Source organism: Myxocyprinus asiaticus, chromosome 32, assembly GCF_019703515.2.
Source record: "Myxocyprinus asiaticus isolate MX2 ecotype Aquarium Trade chromosome 32, UBuf_Myxa_2, whole genome shotgun sequence".
In the NCBI taxonomy this organism is placed as follows: Eukaryota; Metazoa; Chordata; class Actinopteri; order Cypriniformes; family Catostomidae; genus Myxocyprinus; species Myxocyprinus asiaticus.
Genome location: NC_059375.1, coordinates 19,178,922 through 19,202,878, shown reverse-complemented (window position 1 = coordinate 19,202,878; position 23,957 = coordinate 19,178,922). Strand labels below are relative to the sequence as shown.

The following is a 23,957-nucleotide window of genomic DNA, read 5'->3' as shown; positions in this document are numbered from 1 at the left end:
AAAGCAGACATGCTTGCTCTGATTTCAATATTTAATGCCACTTTCATAAGTCATATTGCCCTCTGCAGTCTGTAAAACCAGCCATCTTGACAGTGTTTACATTAGGCCTCCAAAGTGCTTCGTGAATGAAAGCACTGTGAGCACACTTTGGTTCACCTCTGTCAAGCTTATATTGGTGCAGAGGAGCTTTTAGTCCCAATAATCAAAAGCATTTCTCTTTATTAATAGCCATATGTTTTGTACCTAATCCTTGTCACCCACAGACAATCAAAGACATTAAAGGGATAGTTCACCCAAAAATGAAAATTCTCTCATCATTTACTCACCCTCATGCCATCTCAGATGTGTATGACTTTCTTTCTTCTGCTGAATACAAACACAATTTTTTAGAAGAATACCCCAGCTCTGTAGGTCCATACAATCCAAGGGAATGGTGACTAGACCTTTGAAGCAAAAAAAAAAAAAAAAAAAATCTCATAAAGGCAGCATAAAAGTAATCCATATAGCCCCGTTCACACCGCCAGCCACTCTGTGGTTAGGTGTCGCTAGTGGGCGTTCCTACTATTTGTCGCTGTAACATTATTGAGGACTGCAAATCTGGCCATAGCTTTTGATAATTTGATCACGGATGAGACCTAATACCGGTAAAATTAAGATATCATTACAATTTGACAAGGAATCAGTTCTCTTGGCTCTAAAAATACACATTATTTAGTGTACAGTGTTTCAGTGCATTAAATCATTAACAAGACGATCAATCTATCAAAATGAATCATTAAAAAGACGATCAATCTATTATGAATGAATGAATCAAACTCACTTGGACTGCAGACCGTTTCTGACACACTTTTCCATGCATCATTGTTTTATTATATCCATGCATGTGGTTACAGACAAATGATATAGAACTGTAAAAATCCCTCACAACGCTGAAACTTCTCTGTCTTGCCTGCACTTGTCTCCAGTCTGCCAGGAGACAGATGGAGTAAGCTCCGCTGTCTTCACTCTCAATGGTAGTTGCTCGTGAATGTCGCTTGTCATTTGCATAAAGTGGAAATTTTCTCAACTTGTCTTGTTGCTCTCCACAGTGATCTCTGTTGCCAGCGGCCACGACAGCTCGTGTTGCCAGAAGTCGCTGTGCTCTCAATGAAAATGAATGGGATCATGTCACTGACTCACGTGATGTCGCTGGCGGTGTGAACGGGGCTTAAGACTCCAGTGGTTTCCATGTCTTCTGAAGCAATATGATGAGAAACATAAATATTTATGTCCTTTTTTACCACAGATCTCGACTTTCACTTTCATGAAAGTGCACCTTTAATTGTGTGGACCTACAGAGCTGAGATATTCTTCTAAAAATCTTTGTTTATGTTCAGCAGAAAAAAGTCATACACATCTGGGATGGCATGAGGGTGAGTAAATGATGAGAGAATTTTCATTTTTGGGTGAACTATCCCTTTAAACAATAGACACTGTTGCCTGAAATAATTATCTTTGGTCAGTAGAAATGCATTAATTTAAAACAAGAAAAATATAGTCTGCTAGTAGGGTAATATTAATTCAAGATACATTCGATAATCTTGTATTAAGTATATTTTTTCTGTAAAACAAAACAAAAGTATTGATTAAGAAAATGTTTGCATTGTACTGATTTGTCTCCAACTAAAATAAAACAAAATTAGGTCAGATTGCATCGAAATGAGCCAGCTGTCACCAAATTTATCCCTCAATTTTCAAATGACCATATTAGCAAATGGCTCCATGCAGCATTGTCCATTCTCACTTCAGCAATCCGGACAAGCAGTGGTCAAAAACACAAGCACTTTCACTTAACGGACCACTTGCTGCCTAGAGACCGCACTAATGAGCGGCCACGACAGAGAGAAGATGCCAATCAGTTCATCACACTGTGGCGGATGGAGACCAAAGACAAGAGCACTTTCCGCACTCCTCAGAATGGCCAATTATAAAGCTCTTCCAGGTTATTTTAAGGCTGTTAAAACTATGAAGATATCATGGAGCACTGTAATGCAATTTTAACACATTAAAGCTCACATCACACCAGATTTAATGGAACAGTATAATCTAACTGTTATTGAATGTGAAAAGGACAGCACACTTTTAAAACCAGATCCCACATCTTCAACTCTGGGGCAGCAGGGATGCAAATGCAAACAACACACACATTTTTTATTGTGCAACAGTATATAGACGTGCAAATACACACAAAATTGGATATGTTTTCAGTGTCACATTTATTTAACCTCAGAAAGTGAGGAGTGTATAGTGCAGGTGTGACCTGTCTTATTGTAGAGATCAAGAGGTGTTGGTAAAATATATTACTTACTCTTCTCTGATGACAGCTACCCTCCATTTACTGACAGTGGTAATAAATGACCATCATACAACAAGTTGACCCCAAACTTTCATTTGGAACATTCTGTATATCCTCCACTCTGCTTGTTTGGAACTGCTTTTTTAAAGGATATCATGATGTGAAATACAATATTAACCAAAAATAATGCATAACGCAAATTGGTAACAGTTTACAATAAGATGCTTTTGTTAACATAAGTTAATGCATTAGGGATCATGAACTAAAAATGAGCAAATGTTTTTTTTTTTTTTACAGCATTTATTATATTGGTAAGCCCTTATATTGTGTTCCAGCCATTTTGACCCAGATTTTGTTTTAAAAAAAATTTTTTTTTAACTTAATCCAATTGGAATACAATTGCTTGACTTTGTTCACATATGGTATCTGAAAACACACACACACAAAATTGACCATTTTCCATACATTTTATTGGTTTTATTTCACTTTGTTATACCTGTTGTGTTCCCGGTCAAAAATGACCGGCCACTGGAAATGAATGGATTAAACTACAACATAAAGAAATATAAAGTGTTCAGGAGCATCCCAATCCTTTAGATGAGCACATACAGTATGTGGATGTGTTTGCACACACAAAGTCCTTGAACACGTGCACACACACACACACACACACACACGTTGGTACTCTTATAATTACGAGGACTCTCCATAGGCATAATGAGTTTTATACTGTACAAACTATACATTCTATCCTCCAACCCTAACCCTAAACATCACAGAAATCTTTTGGCATTTTTACATTTTCAAAAAAACATTGTTTAGGATGTTTTTTAAGCCGTTTGAATTACAGGGACACTAGCGGTGTCCTTATAAACCACATTTATAGCATAATACCCTCATATTTACTAGTTTGTAACCTGAAAAAATGTCCTCAAACCACAAAAAGCAACTCACACACAAAACATGTTGCGTGCCCTTTTGTGCATAGATTTTCCATGTACACTCTTTGAGGAATATTTCAAGATCTACGCATCATATTATGTTGTGTTTGGGCTCGTTTGAATCAAGATAGTCTGCTATAAGTTACGATATGTCATTGTCAATGTTATATATGTTTCAGGAAGTAATAAGGAAAAACATCTAAAAAAAAAGACTCCTGTTTATTATATTTATGTGTGTCAATGGGAATTTCATACACTAATATTCACTGCAGTTTGGCCTCTGAGTGAAACAAATTTGCTCATTTTACTAATTGAGACCTTTCCAATTTTATATAACACATAGCTATCATCTTTTTTTATGGTTTTACCAACTCTAAATATTATTGTTATGATAACAAAACAGTTCTAATTTGTCAGCAAATTAAAAAGCATTAATTTAAGTATTGGTAGGATCAGCTATATGCATTGTAAAGTCCAGATTCTAAGCTTTAAAGTGACACCTATTTTGTTTAGATCAAGCAAGTGGTTATTAATTTATTACATAATTGATATTTTAAATGTTTTCTGCAGGGAGAGCCCCCACTAGCTCGGCATAAGCTCAGTTCAATTAATCATTTTTTAAGTAAAAATATACAGTGTATTAAAATATGTTCAAAAAAGAGGTACAAAACCTGTCATAATTACTGAAAAAAAAGTTTACAAAAAGATCTAATGCAATATCCTGGGGTAATATATGCAATATGGGAGATTTATTAACACCAATCTTAGTGGGCTGGTCATTTTTGACAGGAACACAAAAGGTACAAAATCTACTAATATGGTCAAATTAACAAACAGAGAATTAATAAATGCTGTAAAAGTATTATTTATTGTTAGTTCATGTTAACTAATTGCAATGTTTTTTTTTTGTTTTTTTTTACAAGAAATGCAACCCAAATGAAATCTCTCTTTTTTTTTTTTTTTTTTTTTAAAGTATTTTTAATGAGCAGCATTTTGTCATATTTTGTTCAGTAATCACAGGAAATCAAAATCTGAACTTAAAGTCAAAACAAAAATTCCAAAACCTGCTGTAAATAACATTTAAATTATTTACAAACATTTTGCACTGTTATTACAAACAAAAATACAATTCAACAAACAATACCAAAGAATAAAAAAATAAAATAAAATAAAAATTACTCTTGCCATCTAAATAAAGGGTTGCATCATATCTTAACAGTTCTTGTTCGGAGCTTTCTCTTGATAATCAGATGATCACTCTCTTTATCATCTTCACTGCCTCCAATGATCTGTAAAACAATTTACTGAATTTAATACAACCTCCTTAAAAAGTCATTTACTCACCCCCATGTTATGCCAAACCCATATGACTTTCTTAGATGATAGAATGTTTAGTCTTAGTTACCATCCACCTTTAATTTTTGGAAAAAAGATACTAAGACACCGAATGATGACTGATGCTATTATTCCCAACCATTCCACCAAAAAACTCCTATTGTGTTCCATGAAAGAATGTAAGTCATACGGGTTTAGAACAACATCAAGGTGAGTAAATGATGTCAGAGTTTCATTTTGTGTGAACTTTCCCTTTAAAACAAATTGATTTTGAACCTGATTTGTCAAGTTGTCATAATCTTCTAACATGCTTCTCATTCCTTCATACATGCCTAATGCTTCTCTAATGCACTCTTTCATTATTAATGCACAGGAAACATTACTTACAGGATGAGAGGGGATGTCTAAAGGGGAGGAAATCTGGGTTTTGAAGAGCTTTCGTTTGGATCTCTTGGGTTTGTTGTTCTCACAAGGATTTTGTGGTTCGGAGGATTTAACATTCACCATGCTCATGATCTTCTTGGCTGAGGAGGGAGTTAAAATTTCAGTCATGCTGAAATACAGTATGAAACACTTTTGGCAGAGAGCTGCAATCAATCGAGTCTAAAATGAAGAGGCAGTGCTGACCTTTGCTCCCAAAGAGGGTTGGAGAGCTCTGGATAAAGTCCCCAATCTTTTGCAGGGCTCCATCTTTTTTACCTTTCAGGCTGGCTGGAGAGTCTTGCTGTTTTAATTGACTCGTCTTTTTGCCTTTCACTGTGGGAGTCTGGTAAGGTGTAAAAAATATAGAACACAACTAACTCAGTGTATTATGGAATACACATTACCAAGAAAGGCTTTTAATATCACAGGCACATTAATGGGCAGTAAAAGTCATGCGCTTGACACCTCAACAGACTGTACGTTCTCCCCGTTGTTCACCTTGAGCCGTCTGTTTTTTCGATTTTCTGACTCCACCGAGTTCTAAAACAATAAACACTCATGAAAGTACAAGTTCTATGTTTAAGTAATGTATTATGAGTATTATAGATTAATGTACAGTTAAGAAATTATATTAGGACTCTTATTTTTTCTAACAAGTTTCTTGTTTTCACTTGTGTTCAGGAAACCGGCCAATAAAGTGCGACAGAGGGTTCCAAAATTTTTTTTAAACAATGAATTTCCAGGACTTTTCCAGTCATTTATGATAACATTTTTTGCTTATAAAGATTTGCTAATGAATCATTTAGACAATTTGTGAACAGGTTCGACTGATTCATTGACAAGAACTGTTTGAGAGAACAATTTGCTCACAAATTAAACATCAAATAGCTTAGAGAGTAGAGCAAATCTATTCACTATAGAAATTTCAATGACTTTTAAGACCGTGGGAATACAGAAGGTTTCTGTATACCTCTATCCCTGGGCCTTTTCTCTTTCTGGCTGTACGTCTGAGTTTGATTGTGACAGACTCTTCCTCTCCTGGTCTTCTTACATTCATTCGGTCAGGTTTAAGTGGGGTGAAACGGATTTCAAGCTCAGGTTTGGGGAAGCGTTCTTCTGTTAGACTCTTCGTGGAGAGGACAGATGAGTCATGTACTGCCACCTGCTTACAGTAAATCATCAACAAGTATAGAATGCACAGCAACTGATTACCACAGACATCAATTCATGCATTTTGCATTGTTTAATATCACTCTACTGACCTCTTGTGTTGGACAAAAAGAGTCGCCTTCATTCTCTGTCTTCACATTTGAAGGACTGTTGTCTTTCTGGCTTTCAGATTTAAGAGTAGCAGCCAAATCATCTTTTTCCCTTTGTAATTTTAGAATGGATTCTTGCTTCTCAGCCAGCTGTTGCTTTAAGATTTCCTGTAATCAACATGTATAAGGAAGTGAGAAATATAAGAAGTGTTAAATATAATGTTTTAATTCTACAGTATATCAAACCGCTACAAAAACATGTTAACCTGAATCATTCATCATTCCAAACTGCAACTTGGGTTATTTCATTTTAATATTTTAATTCTATTTTTTGGGCTTCTTTAGTTAATCCTGCTAGATTTTTCAGTTTCTCTCACCATGACTAGCCACTGGTAAACTATATTATTCTTGGCAATGGCCTAATAACTCCTAATAATTGTAATAATTCAAAATCCTAATTTGTGCTAGACTGATACGTAGGTCAGGTCAATTAACTGGCCAATATAGTGGATTTTGCAGATACCTATAACTAAGGTGGAGGAAAAGGTAGATCACCAATTAATCAGCCAATAGTTTTAAACTTGATTTGTAGAATGTTAAAATAAAATAAATAATATTCTTTCCTTACAACAATGGGTACAGACATAGATGCTACAAGAGTCCAAAATGAATAAAATCCCAGATGCAGTTTATTGTTCAACCAAAATCCCAATAATAAACAGAAAACAAAATTAAGATCTGATGCAAAATGCGGTACTTTTTATAACTATAAACAAAACTGAAAAAGAGGGCACTGTTACAAGGCTCTATAGTTAAGTAGGCTATTTACCAAATTATGCTTTTTATAACCTATATATTTCACCAGATGAGGTTTAATGAGGAAAAAGGTTTATTATTTTTGATTGTTTTTATTTAACCTCTAAAGGACACTGTTACACTGTAGAACCAAGCCGTTCTAACAGTAGAATCCTCTAGTGCTGGCTGATGAGGAACACAGAAGAAAAAAATAATACAAATAAAAAACTATCTGCAACTATCAGCATAGATTTTTGCCAAATAGTTCCAAAATGTAACTCCCTGCACCGATTAATCGGTAAAACCGATATATCGATCTACCTCTATTATACTGTATACTTAGGTGGGTCTTGCTCTACTATCTCCAGAGCATGGTTAAAAGTGGCTGTTTAATTGAGTGCAAAGCCAATCCAAAGTTTAGTGCAAGGATCGCTGAAAATGTCTCTTAGAAACTTTGGGCATTTTTCTTGAGAAAGAAAGTATGCACGCTGACCATTGAAAATGTGTAGTATTCTTTCAAGAGCTGGACCAAGAGAGAGGAAACGTGTTTTGCAGTACTGCAGTAATTTCTGATAGTCCAGCTGCACAAAAGCGAGTACGTTGCATATGACAGCTTCAGATTTGGTGCAGGCAGAAGAAAATTTCGGATCATACAATTTCTTGATCAATTTCGCAGCGCAGTCAGCCGACCGAAAACTATGGCCGTGCACAACAGAATGATACTGTAAGCAAAAAGTCCTTCACTGCATGCACCTTGTCAGATTCTGAACTTTGCTTCACCAAAAATAAAATAATAATTGCTAACACTTGGTGTGGCACACTTAGTTTTAGCAGCATCCACATGCTTTTTTGTATGAACATGCTGTGCGATGTCAGTGTGGCCTCCATGGGCGATGGAAAAGTGAGCTCCACAAATATCACACCTAACTTTACTAGGCTCCGTCTGTGACTCCTTTTTTAGAAATGTAAACTATTTTTGAAGATCCTCATTAAATGTACATGCACGCTTCCTTGACATTTTTCCAGCCACAATTTCATCCGTGTGTTCTTAAACTGACTCTTCAATCAGTTCACTAACTGGACGTCTATTGATAGGGGATTGTGATTGGATAGTTTAATCCAATCATGTACTTCAAATTACACGGTGTGATTTTATTGGTTTTACAAGCCTTGGCTACCTTTGATTAGAATACCCACGAGAGGAAATAGGAGACAAAACGTGATTTTTTCAGAATAAGTCGAGACCCTAGAAAAAGTGCTTAAATACGGGACTGTCTGGGGAGAAACGGGACGTCTGGCCACCCTATGTACAGTGCATCCGGGAAGTATTCACAGCGCTTCACTTTTTCCACATTTTGTTATGTTACAGCCTTATTCCAAAATGGATTAAATTCATTATTTTCCTCAAAATTCTACAAACAATACCCCATAATGACAACGTGAAAGAAGTCTGTTTGAAATCTTTGCAAATTTATTAAAAATAAAAAACGAAAAAAAAAAAAAAAAAAAAAATCACATGTACATAAGTATTCACAGCCTTTGCTCAATACTTTGTTGAAGCACCTTTGGCACCAATTACAGCCTCAAGTCTTTTTGAGTATGGTGCTACAAGCATGGCACACCTATTTTTGGGCAGTTTCTCCCATTCTTCTTTGCAGGACCTCTCAAGCTCCATCAGGATGGATGGGAGCGTCGGTGCACAGCCATTTTCAGATCTCTCCAGAGATGTTCAATCGGGTTCAAGTCTGGGCTCTGGCTGGACCACTCAAGGACATTCACAGAGTTGTCCCGTAGCCACTCCTTTGTTATCTTGGCTGTGTGCTTAGGGTCGTTGTCCTGTTGGAAGATGAACCTTCACCCCAGTCTGAGGTCCAGAGCACTCTGGAGCAGATTTTCATCAAGGATGTCTCTGTACATTGCTGCATTCATCTTTCCCTTGATCCTGACTAGTCTCCCAGTTCCTGCTGCTGAAAAACATCCCCACAGCATGATGCTGCCACCACCATGCTTCACTGTAGGGGTGGTATTGGCCAGGTGATGAGCGGTGCCTGGTTTCCTCCAGACATGACGCTTGCCATTCAGGCCAAAGAGTTCAATCTTTGTTTCTCATGGTCTGAGAGTCCTTCAGGTGCCTTTCAGCAAACTCCAGGCGGGCTGTCATGTGCCTTTTACTGAGGAGTGGCTTTCGTCTGGCCACTCTACCATACAGGCCTGATTGGTGGAGTGCTGCAGAGATGGTTGTTCTTCTGGAAGGTTCTCCTCTCTCCACTGAGAAATGCTGGAGCTCTGTCAGTGTGACCATCGGGTTCTTGGTCACCTCCCTGACTAAGGCCCTTCTCCCACGATTGCTCAGTTGGCCAGGCGGACAGCTCTAGGAAGAGTCCTGGTGGTTCCAAACTTCTTCCATTTAAGGATGATGGAGGCCACTGTGCTCATTGGGACCTTCAATGTTGCAGAAATTTTTCTGTACCCTTCCCCAGATCTGTGCCTCGATACAATCCTGTCTCGGAGGTCTACAGACAATTCCTTGGACTTCATGGCTTGGTTTGTGTTCTGACATGCACTGTTAACTGTGGGACCTTATATAGACAGGTGTGTGCCTTTCCAAATCATGTCCAATCAACTGAATTTACCACAGGTGGACTCCAATCAAGTTGTAGAAACATCTCAAGGATGATCAGTGGAAACAGGATGCACCTGAGCTCAATTTTGAGTGTCATGGCAAAGGCTGTGAATACTTATGAACATGCGATTTTTTTTGTTTTTTATTTTTAATAAATTTGCAAAGATTTCAAACAAACCTCTTTTACGTTGTCATTATGGGGTGTTGTTTGTAGAATTTTGAGGAAAATAATGAATTTAATCCATTTTGTAATAAGGCTGTAACATAACAAAATGTGAAAAAAGTGAAGCGCTGTGAATACTTTCCGGATGCACTGTATACTGGCATAATATTGGCCACCCTGCACTCTGGATATCGATATCTGCCCATAAAACATATTGGTTGACCACTCATTTTAACCACAGTCTGGCTTATGTCCAGAAAGAATAGAGTGTTTATTAACTGAGCTGATCACTTTCAAAAGCAGACCACTATTTAACGGGCTTGCAGTCAGTTAAAACCTCTTTCTGCCCTGCTATTCTCTGCCGCAGTCGTGTCATTCCTCCTGATTGCAGGTCACTTGAAAAGCAGGAATGACATTAACCCAGGAACCTGCTGTGTAAATAAATGACTACTCTGGCGTAAATCCTCCCCTCTAGCCTGCGATAAAGAAAATAAGGAGGCGGGGAAAGAGATGAAAAAGCTGATCCTATTACCAGCTCCAGATGCAGCCTGCCATGCTGGTCGCCCTCTAGTCGCCCTGTCGTCTGGGCCGCTTTCTCCTCTTCTCCCATGGCTCCATCCAGCCCCTTTCCCTGCCTCTTTTCTCGCTTATCATCTGCCTGCACCTCATTAGGCAGCTGAAACATCAAACGAAACCATTTGCTATTACTGCCGGCAGATCCCACACATTTATGTAGAAGTCAGAGGGATTAAAGATGTCTAGGTTCTTACCTTTGTGCTTTCCGCAGGTCTGCATGCTTTCTGCTCCTCCTGAAGGGGTTCATCATGGACACAAACACTTCCTTTCTGACACATCTCCTGCAGTTTTACAAGATCTGAGAAGAACAGTGAGATGTTTGTGGTGTTATGCTTCAATTACAGGTGAGACACTTAGTACGTTTACATGCACAGTAATAATCGAGCAGGTTTTTGCCTAGTAGAGCTACAGTTTTCATCTGTCCAAGTATACATGACACAATGCATAATCAAATATTTGGAAGAGGTCAACTGAGGAAGTGCTGGTAATTAGATGTAGACCGATATATCGCTTTTACTGATTAAAACGGTGCCAATAGTTGCTTTAAATATATTTGCCGATAGTTTTTTTTTTTTTAACGTGTTCCTCTGATAATGAAGTATTTTAAATTGAAGTGTGGGCATGCAAAGAAAAACACGGCTATATGGAAACGTCCCTCGTCTGCACATACATCGTGAATAATAATATAGGCTATAAAAAGCTTAATTCGGTACTTATTAAAAATAGAGCATTGTAACAGAGCCAAGTCTCTATCATTTCAAAATAAGAGTCCTCTGTGTGTTTCAGGCTTGTTTACTGTTAAAAGTCCCACGTTATGCACAATATTTTCTTTTTTTCCTGATTATTATCGGGATTTAGGTTGAAAAATAAACTACATCTGGGATTTTATTTATTTTGTATTCTGGTGACTAAGAAAATGTTGTAACATTCTATGAATCTATTTGCAGATTAATCGGTTATCGGCCTATTCCACCACCTTAGTTATCGTATCGGCAAAATCTACAATCGGTTGACCTCTACTGGTAATGCATGTCACCTCGTCACTTTCAGAGCATCCACAGAACAAGGAAGCCAATTGCGGTCCGATTAACATGAATACACGCTGAACGAAGCTGAGCTACATTTGCATTATCTAAGTCTGCTAATTAGCATTTACACTACATTTTTAAAAAATACTTTTGTTTTTGAGTAAAATCTAACTTTTAATTTGCATGTAAATGTGAGTGTATTGTAACTGCATTGTATTGTCTAGTAGAGGTCAGTGTTGGGAAAACTTTTAGTTATTTACTCCCCAACACTGGCAGATTTACATGAAGTAGAAATAAAACAGACTCAGTCACCTTCAGTTACAGATTCCATCTCATTCAGTTTGGCCTCCAGCAAGTCCTCTTGATCTGTCTGTGAGCACTCTTTATTTAAGTCTGCACATATCTGCTCAATCAGTTTCTGCTCTGGCACAATATCTGCAAACAAAATCGATCTTACTTAGAACAAAACGTAAGCCGATTTCATTAACACCAAATGGTACTGTGAGAAAAAAAAGGGTTTAAATTAAAAGACATATTGGTTACCTTCACAGGTTGTTTGGCAAAGCTGTATATACTCTTTTTCTTTCACATGGTTGGATTGTGCCTGTGAGTGAAAAGAAACAGAATAATCCAGCCGTCTAATACCTGATAATATCACACATAGAGAAAGGTTGAGGGAAAAAGAGGCACTCACAGTCTGCTGTGGATCAATAGTTCGCTCTTTACAGCTCAAATGGTGTAGAGCCTGATTTCTCATCTCCTCTGCTTTACATAGTCTCTGCTGAAACAGCTCGTTTTCTTCACTCAAGCTCAAAATCTTAAGAATTAAAAAAAAGCACTGTTTGAAAATCGTATTTAAATCACTGTTAGCGCTCTAATAATGGTGGCCTTGAGTCCAAATATGCAAAAAACAGTACAAAAAAGTAATACTAAGTATTTATGATACAGTAAGCGAGATGTAGTATGTCCAGAAATGTACTTCATCAAAGGTTGAGTTTCAAATTTCTTTGAGTTCAGTACATACTATGAAAGTACGGTAAAAATTTTACAAACCTGTTTCTGTAGCTGTTCATTCTGCACTTTAGCCTCACATAATTGATCTCTGATACTTGATCTTTCTCTCTCCACTTGCTGAAAATCACAACTCAATGTCTTGATTTTATCGAGTCCATCATTAACAAGTTCTGTTGACCTGTAAAAACACCAAAATAGTCAGTAATTCAGACTCATTTCTTGATTTTCATCCTACAATTATTGACTTAATTAATTATGACTTATAGTAATTACAAAACCAAACTGGCTTTGCTTTACCAGAAAGTCTAAATAAGAAATGAGGACCTACTTCAAAAGTTCTTGAGATTTATTCTCAAGATCTGCATCTTTACGAGTGAGATCCTTCTCCATCTCACTTATTCTCCCCTCAGCTTTACCTCTTGCCTTAGAGATCTCATTCTCTACAATCAATCTCACTACATTCAGAACCTCCTCATGCTGGTTCAGTTTTCTCAGTGTTTGCATGAGTTTGTCAAGCAGAGTTTTCCAGCAATCCTCTGTGGAGTCCTGCTCCTGTTCTTCCAGCCTCCCCTGCTGTTGTTTCAGAGCAGTCAGCTCTTCCAACAGCTCAGAGTCACTTCTTATTTGGGCCATGGCGAGCTTCTCAGCTTCATAACGGCTCAGTAGGTTCTGGTACTCATTCACCTGGGCATCTCGTTCACATCTAAGCTCACTGCAGAACTCTTCCAGTTGGCACATTTTCTCTCTGGTCTGGCTGACCTCCAGTGCTAGGTCATTGATCTGTCTATTCTTCTCCTGAGATAACTCCACCATCATGTGGCAATCATGATGGAGAGCCTCTGCTTGGTCATGTGAGAGCTGGTGGGCACTGAGGTCCTGGCGTAAGGATTCAATGATTTTGGACTGACTGCAGGATTCTTCTTGATGTTTCTTAATCAGAGTTTTGGCTGCATCAAGTTCTTCTGAAAGGTCATTGGCCATTTTGGTCTGACTGTTCAATTCCATCTGAATAGATTTGAGCTTTGAGCTCGTCTTATCGGCTGCTTGCTGAAGTTGATGCAGCTCACTGGCAAGAGCTTTGTTCTCATTTGTGACTTTGGTGACCTCTGCTCTCTCCATCACCAGAGAGGAAACAACAGTTTCATGTGTTTGCATCTGCTTTGCCAGTCTATCAGAGAGATCACACACGTTTTTCTCAAGTGAACACTGCTCAGTTTTAAGTTTATTCAGTAGATCGTCTTTCATTTTCAGCTCTTGCTGGAGCTGTTTAATTTCTTGGGATTTAATTTCCTCCACTCTAGGAACACCATCAACAATCAGCATACACTTACAGTTGTTTCTGAAATGTAGGATTTCCTCTTTGATACTGTTAATTAAGGCCCTCTATAAATGTGGAAAGAAAAGAAAAACTGGGTCATTACAGTCAAAAATAAATAAATAAAATATGTACTTGGACACTTTTGTTACACTAAAAATGTCTAAATGTAACTGCATTACATGCATAATATTGAACCAAGTGGTATTTGCAAACACAAGATGCTAGACCTTTTCTTAGAAAAAAATACTTTTTCTTAGCTATTAGCATGTATTTTTAACAAACTGTCCCCGAGATGATTTTTATTGGATGTAAATTGTCAGTTCGCTTCACACAGGTGCCCTAGCGGAGTAACCACAAGTGTAGTTCACCAGGGTTGTTCCTGAATGAAATGCTTTTCGACAGTCTGAAATTTCGCATGGGTGGCCGCTGAAACAAATGTAATGATATTCGTTTAGGGTTTGGCGGTAAATATGCTTCTCATCTGAGCACCGAGATTGAAGCCTAGTTTCACAAGAATAAATTATAAGGTTTTTCAAAATACATATCATCACCCTTACTAAAATACAAATATTTTAATGTAGTAACAGTAACTGTGATATTTTGACAAAAATTTTACTACTTTCATATTAAATAATCTATAAGAGGGAATCTATCAAACGTGGGTACAGTCAGAATATTACAACTAATTCTATAGATAATAATAATATGTTAAATTAAATTAGTTTAGTTAGATTCCACATACCAACTCAAACCACAAAAATGACACCAGAAAGTGTCAAAATACTTTTTGTTCTAATTTTGAACAAAATATCTATTGCTATATCATATGGAACCTAATAAACTTTGTTTTGTTAAATGTTTTGCTTGAAAATTATGGTTGTGTGGCTTTAGTGTCCAAGTTCTCTTTGGGGCCACTCATCTCCTGTTAAGAACTTATTAATAAAGCTACACAGAGATTCTACTATGAAGACTAAACTCACATCTTTAGTAGCTGCCTCAACATTTTGGTCCAAAGCAACTTGCAGCTTGGTGATCATGTCATCTTTCTCCTGACAGATTGACATGAGTTCCTGACATCTCACTTTTTGGTTTTCAGAATTCTAAAAGGAACAAAAAACAAACATTACCTCACACAAGAAACCATTCAGTCCATGTAAACAAAAATCAATTAGCAATAACTTCAGATGTTAAAAGGTAAACTTTAGTTCATTTGTACCCTATTTGCCTCCAGAAGCTGTTCATCTGATTTCTGTGTCTGAACACACATTGCTTCGATCTCTGAAAAAAAAAAAAAAAAAAAAAAACATTTCATATGCAGAGATAGTGTTATTTAGATATTTTTAAAGTCATTTACAGAATTTGTAAGGGGTCATGACATGAAGAATAACATTTTCCTTGATCTTTTGACATATAAGAGGTCATTGTGCTATAAACATACTGTATGTTTCAGAACTCAAAAAATCCTCCTCACTGCAAAAAGAGCATTTGTTGAAACCAAGCTGCCAAAATGTCACTACTTCCTCCACATTGTGATGTCACACTGTGGTTGACATTTGCATCTGACCGCCTCCACAACACATCAACGCCTACTTGACCTTTAATCACTTCTGTAGCCCGCCCAGCAGCGGTGAGCAGTGAAATAGCAAGAAGAGAGCAGGTCAGCCAAGAGCAGAGAGCCAATCATAACAGTGGCCGTTTACTGTCAAGTCTTAAAGGAGAAGCAGGACCAAAACAGAGCGTTTTTGACAGAGGGTCAGAATGAAGGTGGAAAATGATCATGTTTTACAAATATATTTGTTCAAAAAAACTTTACTATTATAAATGAACCTCAAGGAACATATTACAATTATTTAAAAAAAGGCATGTCATGACCCCTTTAAAAAAGCTGACTGATAATACAAAATTATTTCCGTAAATTTTAAAAGATAAAAAAATAAGAAAAAATATAAACATTTCTACAGTAAAGGATGTTAATAGGGATTAGAAGTGAAGAAAGGGGAGAAAAAAAAGTTTTATAGCACCCTCATGAAAATAGATTGGGACAGAGATGTGAGAATCCTGGGAGAAAAATTAATTGTTCATTAAATCAGATGGATGAGACAGCTGAGTCTGTTGTTTTTTTCACATTGCAAGAGCAAAAGAAAAAGCCATTAATTCACAACACATTGCTTGGTAAAACTAAAACAGTTCTTGCCACAGAAATTCTTGTGATAATCAATGTCATATTGAAAGCGTTACGATATTTTATTGATGAATTACAAAAGAGCATGACAGACAATTTACAACCTAGTCTGTCAAATTGATAGATTATGATTATTTGCAGGGGAAAAAATAATCTGAATCTTTCCCTTATAAGGCAACTGAACACACCCTTAGTTTTAAGACTGAGAAGTTGTTGGCTTTTGTGAAGCTCCTCAGTCATCTCCTCTAACTGTGTCCTCAGATGACTGACTGTGAGTGAGTCAGGGACGTTTGTCAGGCACGTCTGTACAGCCTCTGCATCTCCCTTTATCTTCAGCAGATCATCTCGCATTGTCTCGATCATGCTGTCCAAAAGCTCAATCTTAGACTCCTAGAATCATGAAAGGGAGAAGAAATTATATTTTCTATTATTAGTCTTTTCTGCTTTAAATAGCTCCAGTATATCATTATTTAAAAAGTTGTGCTTATCTACAGATGTGGTCTGTTGGTTCCCAACACTCTCTTTTTCAGTCTATCGCATGCTGATGAAGACGTAACAGCCTATTTGTTGTTGCGCATTATTGCACTCCTAGATCTCAGCCATTCCTTTTCATTCATTAATCATAATGTTGGCTGCTTGCCATGATTAAAAACACTGCACAGATTGCAATGTTCTCAAGACATTCATTCATGGCTGTCAAGATAAACATAATTGGGTGGAGGCATTAGATTGAACGGTCGCACGTCAACGAAGCAAGTGAGAGCAAGTAGGATCTAATGCTAAATTCTCCACAACAAAGCCTTCCATTTCAGAGAGCAATCAAGTAAATATATTAAGGTATTTCTATAATCATAAAGTCCTGTACATGGATACAAAACACTCCCTTAGAACCACCAGAAAGCTTTAAGTTGTGTTCGCACATTGCAGCGACAAAGCGACCAGAAGTCAATCATTTTCAATGAGAGTTGGCCTCATGAGTGCTAGAGACCATTTGCAATGCATTGTGGCTATGTCCAGTGAGGCAGCAAAATTGAGAAGTTTAATTTTACACAAATGAGTAGTGGTGTGAGGCACCGACTACTGATAAGAGTGCAGATATTGGAGCACACAAGATCCGTCTCATGTAATATACTATAGTCGAGTGCAGGGCAGGCCAAGTGAAGAAGTTAATGTTACTGTGAGTGATTTCACTGTTCTATATGATTTATATATGCCCACATGCAATGATATAATTATAAAATGATGCATGGAAACTGTCAAGCATTCTAAGTGAGTTCGATTCATGCACTGAGAATCGTTGATCTTGTTCATATGATGCATAATGCCCTGCTGCAATTTATATTCAAATGCTTTCTCCTTTATAATGAACATTTTAGCGGCAATAAAACATATTCCTTGTCAAATTAGAATGACATCTTATGATTACCAGGAGTACATCCCATTTGTGATAAGATTGGCGAGTTGTGCAGGTTTTCAAAAGGCACTTGATTTGGTCCCCATTCTTCTATGCAACCATTAGCACTCACGTTTTCTGCGTTCTCATCAGCGCTTACAACAGACATTTCCCGGATAGTCCTGTTGACCAGATTCTTCAGTATCTCCAGCCTCCTTTCTGCTCTTTCCTCCACTATTTCCTTCTCTCTTTGGAGACGTTCACTGAAATATTGAAAAGCAGCAACAGAAATGAGTGCATCTTTAATCAAAAGCTTACTGACTGTTCTGTTGTAAAATGTAGTGTTAGCTTTACTTGTAATCTTTTTCCATGTTCGAGAACAGCTCCATAAACTCTGCAGTGACTTCTTCACGAATTTGAGATTCTAGAGTCAGTTTTTCAGATTCTTCTTTGGACAACTTCTCTTTGAGCTCTTCAATTTTCAGCTGAAGCTGTGGAAGATCCATTACAGTTCAAAATAATATTGAAAATGTAAAAACTCAAAACAAAACTTAGGCCATGTCCACAATAAAATGTTTTTGTTTGAAAATGCATCTTTTTCTCTACATTATGGCCTTCCATCAATTCTGAGAAGGAAAACTGAGATATCTGAAAACGATGACATATTTGTTGTCATGTGATGCAGTCATGTGATCCATTCAACCCAAAACAATCAAGATGGCAGCACATGTTGTGGCGGCGATGTTGTGCCTGCTATTCACTGTGATAGCGTTGTTAAAGATAAATGTTACTTTGTACAACCTTCACATTGCATTCCTTCAAAGGCGATGGGAATCTACTCAGAATTGCTGTCCGGTGATGGAACACAAGGACAATTGCATAGTAAGGGTATTTAAGAGTTTTCATACATTTCAGTGTGGATGAGAACTTTTGAAAAACGCTTGAAAACGGCAGTGTGGACGTTGAGAAATTTTCAAATGTATTCGGATTAATGTGGACGTAGTTTAAAAGGACATTTATTAGGGCTGGGCGATATATTTAATAATTTTAGGGACAATGTAAAATTAAGCAACATCATGATCATTTTAATGCAAATTCTATTTGGTCATTAAGTGTCCTAAACGCTTATTAGACTAGTTTTGCGATCCTTCCTTGTCTCGTGACGTCCGTAGTAAATATATGGCTACAGATGTTAAGTCTGAATATGGTTCATTTCAAGGAATTGATTCACAACTCTGATTCAAAGATTTGATTGCATCATCACTCGTAATTGTTCAGTAATGAATCTGTGGGGTGTTTCTCATATATTCAAATGTTTTAGATAACATACAAGTTGTTAAATATTGCAGTTTATTATTTTTTATAATAGTGCATATAAATGAAGATGATTACAAATAATTCTTCAATCATGTGTAAAACATGCCTTGATTATTTTTAACTAGATTTGTTACTGCCAATTTCAAAACAAATAAATATACATCGCAATTTCAAATATTTCGAAAATCTGAAAATATTGATATAAAGAAAAAAAACTGCAAAATATGCATGAATGAAAGAAAATGAAACCTTGAACACCTCATGCAGCTCTTGATCTTCTTCTGCAGCATCTAGTACAGTGTTTTCCTCCATGCTCTCATCATCAGTCTCCGCCTCTTCCTCATCTATTTCCTCATCATCATCTTCATCCTCTTGCACATCCTCTAGGCTCATCTCCCAGCCCATCACCGAGCTTCTCCTGGTCCAGTCTTTCTTGTCTGCATTATTAATTATCATGGACACATCCCTGGCAGATCTTTTGAGCACAATGCTAGGTGCTGGTTTTGGATTGAGAACCACTACCTATGGCAGTGAATGGAAAAAGCAAAATAAATGGCAAAGAATCACAAAATGCCTTAGATAAGTGGTTCTGTTTATAGATCATTTGTAGTTGTCAAGTCCAAAAGGTTCCTACTGACCTTCTGAGCCAGCGCTGAGAATTTCAGAACATTCAGGGTTTCATCGTACATGGAAGCACACTGGTTTATATTAATGATCATGCAGGCTTTTCCACGGCCACAGAAGAAACCCTGCAAATAATGTGTGAGCTTACTCTCTCTGAAGGGGATGTGCTGATGAAACCTGTTTGAAATTAAATATCAGGTTAGCTGACAATTAAAATTTGAACTGAAAATTTTAATGACTGATGTAACAGAAAACAAATACAAACTAGGTAGCTTTTTAGACAAGTTCATTGTTGGTTTAGAAGTAGACATACAGAGGGATCCAAGTCTGACACCACATTGAAAATAAGTTTTTTTTTTTCTTATTTAAACCAGTAAATTAAACAGAAAGTTTTAGGACTTTTACATTTTAAGATTTCATTGCTTCTATTGAAGCACACAAGGTGCTCTTTGGAACATTTTCAAATCATACTGGATAACATGGATCATCAAGTTTTGCACAAACTTGTGGAGTCCATGCCAGCTTGAGTGGATGCTGTCATTAAAGGGGGACATACCCAGTTGTAAGAAATGTTGAAATTTCAGTCTAATTGCTACGCTGATAATACAAATTATTTTCAGATTTTTTTGACCCCATTGTATTTCGGACTCACTTTGATTGTGTTTGGTTGAGTCTCAGAGCGTTGACACATTTCCCAAGAGTTAACAAGGAAGTGTTGATGTTTCCAGCTTCTTTTAAGCGTTCTCCTCTGTTCTGAGTCTTTGCACATCGCTCCGATCCAGCCAAATCACATAATGAAAGCCTATCAAATTACAGTGTCAAATAAACCAATTCATCCATGTAAAACTTAGTGTGTAGTATGTAGAGATTGAGGTCACCTACTCGCTTATTGTCTGAACTCGAGGAACACCCACGTCTTCAATCCGCAAGATTCGAATAGAAAATATACTATGGCTATGAAGCAAATACACATTATATTTTAGATCATTTAGAAAGGTAAGTTAAATTTAAAAATATTCATGCTGAAAATATTTAAATGAGGTACCTTCTGCTTGAGATGTTGTTGAGCTTAGTGGAGGAGAAACTTTGATTTTTCCTTCCAATTTTCATAACTTTTAGTGCCTCATCTGCACTATTCACTTGAACCCATTTCAGATCTGAAAAATTAATAAATAAAAATTGAGAAAGATAATAATATGCTCATAAAGAAATTACAGACAAAAGTATATTTACTATTTAATATAACCATGACTGTGTGACTAAATTTAGGCTAATAATATCTGCACCTGTTTTTTTAGGTTACCTTTGACAAAAGCATTGCCTTTGATATCTTGGGCTAGCCGCAAAACACTTCTTCTGTGAGAGCCATTTGAAATAAGATCAAGCAGGTCATGGATGTTTTCATTGTAGATTTCACAAAAGGAGACCCACACTGAGAATTTACCATAAGAGGCCTCATCCAAACAGATACTGTCACCATCAATGTCACTAGAGGTGGAGCCTGGAATGACACAATAAATGTACATTAAATGAGGAAACTCACATTGGCTGATGCTTTACATTGCTGAAATGCTAAAAAAATGACAATCATATGTTAATTCTTACTTTCAAGTAATGAGCAACTGGTGCTGGACATACTGGACAGAGTTTTCTGGGAGTCACTCTGATAAAGAAAAAGAAACAGCAATGATGTCAGTACTAGTAAAATTCTTCTAATAGCTAGAAAACCATGATTATATAAAAAAGTTTAAAAAATTACATCTTTAAATCTGCGAAGAAGGTTTCTCTTATTTGTAGCCTCCTCATCCTGCTGCTCTTTAGTTAGTCTTGTAAAGTCGACACATCGATGTGGCTTTATGTTGTTTTGAGAATAAATTCTGCCCTCTATGCTGTTAAAAATCACATTCAGGGACCGGGGCAGAATTCCTCCATCTGACTCAGGGCCTTTAACATAGTAGTAGCAACATCAAACATAAATGAGCAAATAGACAACTATACATACAGTGCAGTTAAACAGTGTATTGGACAGTGCAAAACATTTCAGTGCAACAAGTATATAACATTAGTGACAGACCGATATATCGGCCAGGCCGATATTAAGCCATTTTGCAATTTTCAGCATTGGCTGACAAACGTGTTCTCTTGCCCGATTAACAATAGTGTCAACTTTCACTTGGGTCAGTTTTAAAATCTACCAATAGATTTGCCAATGGATAGTCAACACTTTCTGTTTTTAAAATTTTTGCTTTTCAAGTTTAAGCAAATTTGAAGAAATTTTCCATAGAATAAGTGATTGTTTTAGAAATTTTTTGTACATCTGATTTGCTGTTGTTAAATTATATTATGTTTATCTGCATTTATTTTGGCCATCCTACTCTCTAGATATTGGTGTTGGTCATTGAAAAACCCATATAGGTAGACCACTATTAGTGATAGACCGATATATTGCCAGGTTGATTAATCGGTCGATATTTAGCCATTTTGAGATTATCGCATCAGCCAATATCCATGTTTGCTTGGGCGATTAACAAGAGTGTCAACTTTGTGTCAGCTCAAAATAAGCGTTTAAGAAATTTTGTGTACATTTGATTTGCTGTTGTTAAATTATATTATGTTTATCTGCATTTATATCTGCCATCCCGCTCTCTAGATACCGGTATCGGCAATTGAAAATCCCATATCGGTTGACCACTAATAGTGATAGGCCAATATATCGGCCAGGCTGATTAATCTGACGATTTTTGGCCATTTTGCGATTATCTGCATCGGCCAATAACCGTGATCGCTTGGCTGATTAACAAGAGTGTCAAATTTGTGTCAGCTCAAAATAAGTGTTTCAGAAATGTTGTGTACATCTGATTTTCTGTTGTTTAATTGCATTATGTTTATTGACATTTATATCGGCCATCCTACTCTCTAGATATCGGTACTGGCATCATTCACTGAAAAACCCACATTGGTCGACGACCACTATATAACATACATCCATGATTGCAATAGTTAGAATAGAATGGGGTGCAGAAAGGCAAGAAAACGTGTACAAGTGCAATGCTGTAACTGCACAATGCAAATGAGTTTAACAAACACTCCTGACAAATTGTACGGATTCTCTCCCATTCATCTCCTATTGTTTTTTTTTTTTGCAAAACTTTTTTTTGCAATTTTTGGGGGTTAAGTCAATACAAACATCTCATACAAAATCCTTACCAAGAAATGTAAATGTCTTCCCAGCATTGGTAACTCCATAAGTAAAGATCAAGGAATTCCCTCCCTCCAAGACTCCTTTCACAAGGCTTTTTGTTGTCCCATCAAATATCTTTCTTTGAGATGTTTCTGGACCATATACCTAAAAATAAAAATGACAAAAAAACACAAACACAAATGACAACATTACAAAGGCCTGTTCACAATCAATGGTGACGCCAGAGATGGCTGCGGCTATAGTCATACCTGTGAGAACTGGAATCGCTGTGCCAGCTGTGGTCCGAGTCTCTCGCTGTGTCTGGCTGTCACAGATGCTCTTGGTGCCTTCAGAATCACTGTATCTGGTGGCTCAATTGAGATGCACTCCTGTATGTAGAGAGTATGGTCAAAACAAATGAAGTGCATTTGGAACATACAGGCTGTCTATAAACAAGACATCAAAGGTGCATACAGCAAAGGCTAATTAGGAACATGTCTATGATGGACACAATTCTCATCTAGGTAGGAAACTTACTAGGTTTTGACACTAATAAAAGGGTTCCCAAAAGTACCATGGTAATAACATGTTTTGTGAATGTTTCACATAGTATTACTATGGTATTCTTTGAAGTATCTTGGAATACCACGTGAATACCCTGGTACATGAACACGGTAATTGTCAAAGTAACATGGGATTACCATCACTGTACCACGGTACTGCCACATTACTCTTGTGTGGGAGTCACAGCATAAATGTAGCATTCACAGCATTAGGAACTTTGTAAACACCTGTGATTCTCCTTCTGCTCTCTCTGAAGCAGTGAATGGACGTACACGTAGATAGACCTGCAAATGTTCTTTCTCCGGTAATACTGAGTTCTGTAGAGAACAGAAATATAGTGCAGCAGCATTAAAGATGGACTGCAACCAACATCAGATTGAATGGCTTTAATCATGAGATAGGTCTAGAAATAATATACCCTTGATTCAGACAATTTGGAGAACTCTGAGAAAAGATCCTTCCGGAGGTCTTCAACCGTTATTGAGCCAACTTTCTCAGGTTTGTATGCTAAACACGATTCCATCATTCTGAGGAAAATATAAGTACGTGTAATGTTAAGTTAATGGCAGAAATAACAAACGCTATAACAATATTATTACATGATAATACCGTTTTGTTTACGAAGCTACAACGGAAAATAAAACAATCATTGCTCATTGACTGTTTCAAAAATGAGCCATTAACTGAGATAGCTATCGCATTCAAAATAAGTAACAACTCATTATTAAATGTAAAATTACCGTTGCGTAATTGCACTTACTTTCTGCTTTACTATTATTATTTTCTTTTGTTTCTACGGTTAGGCAACGCCATGCGTCGTTCGTGCTGTCGCGGTTTTCTGTTCAAATCGGACCAATCGGAGCATTCGCTACATGCGTAGCCCCGC

General features: G+C 37.0%; 1 protein-coding gene across 3 annotated transcripts; it reads right to left on the bottom strand.

Moving 5' to 3' along the window:
• Positions 1–2,247: 2,247 nt before the first annotated feature.
• kif20bb (kinesin family member 20Bb) lies at positions 2,248–23,912 on the bottom strand. 3 transcript variants are annotated; one of them, XM_051667528.1, is made up of 31 exons: positions 23,832–23,912; positions 23,490–23,598; positions 23,299–23,388; positions 22,777–22,896; positions 22,534–22,672; positions 21,086–21,270; positions 20,932–20,989; positions 20,630–20,827; positions 20,372–20,483; positions 20,209–20,280; positions 19,979–20,128; positions 19,341–19,503; positions 18,961–19,224; positions 17,740–17,876; positions 17,519–17,648; positions 16,181–16,382; positions 15,027–15,088; positions 14,791–14,910; positions 12,821–13,875; positions 12,532–12,670; positions 12,173–12,295; positions 12,022–12,082; positions 11,791–11,913; positions 10,645–10,748; positions 10,407–10,550; positions 6,297–6,461; positions 6,005–6,196; positions 5,500–5,574; positions 5,239–5,377; positions 4,999–5,135; positions 2,248–4,565 (listed from the first exon to the last, which is right to left on the bottom strand). In XM_051667528.1, the coding sequence occupies exons 2-31, from the start codon at positions 23,595–23,597 to the stop codon at positions 4,482–4,484; spliced, it is 4,851 nt and encodes a 1,616-aa protein (XP_051523488.1). In that variant the 5' UTR covers position 23,598; positions 23,832–23,912; the 3' UTR covers positions 2,248–4,481. The 3 variants fall into 3 exon arrangements, with proteins under 3 accessions (XP_051523488.1, XP_051523490.1, XP_051523491.1); XM_051667530.1 differs by having other exon boundaries at positions 5,533–5,574; XM_051667531.1 differs by lacking the exon at positions 5,500–5,574.
• Positions 23,913–23,957: the final 45 nt, after the last annotated feature.

Coding starts and splice junctions, on each gene's coding strand:
- kif20bb (XM_051667528.1), bottom strand. CDS start 23,597: ATGATGGAATCGTGTTTAGCATACAAACCTGAGAAAGTTGGCTCAATA. Junction 19,504..19,978: donor CTCAACCAAACACAATCAAA/GTGAGTCCGAAA, acceptor AATTTCAAACAG/GTTTCATCAGCACATCCCCT. Junction 10,749..11,790: donor GATGGAATCTGTAACTGAAG/GTGACTGAGTCT, acceptor TGTTCTTCTCAG/ATCTTGTAAAACTGCAGGAG.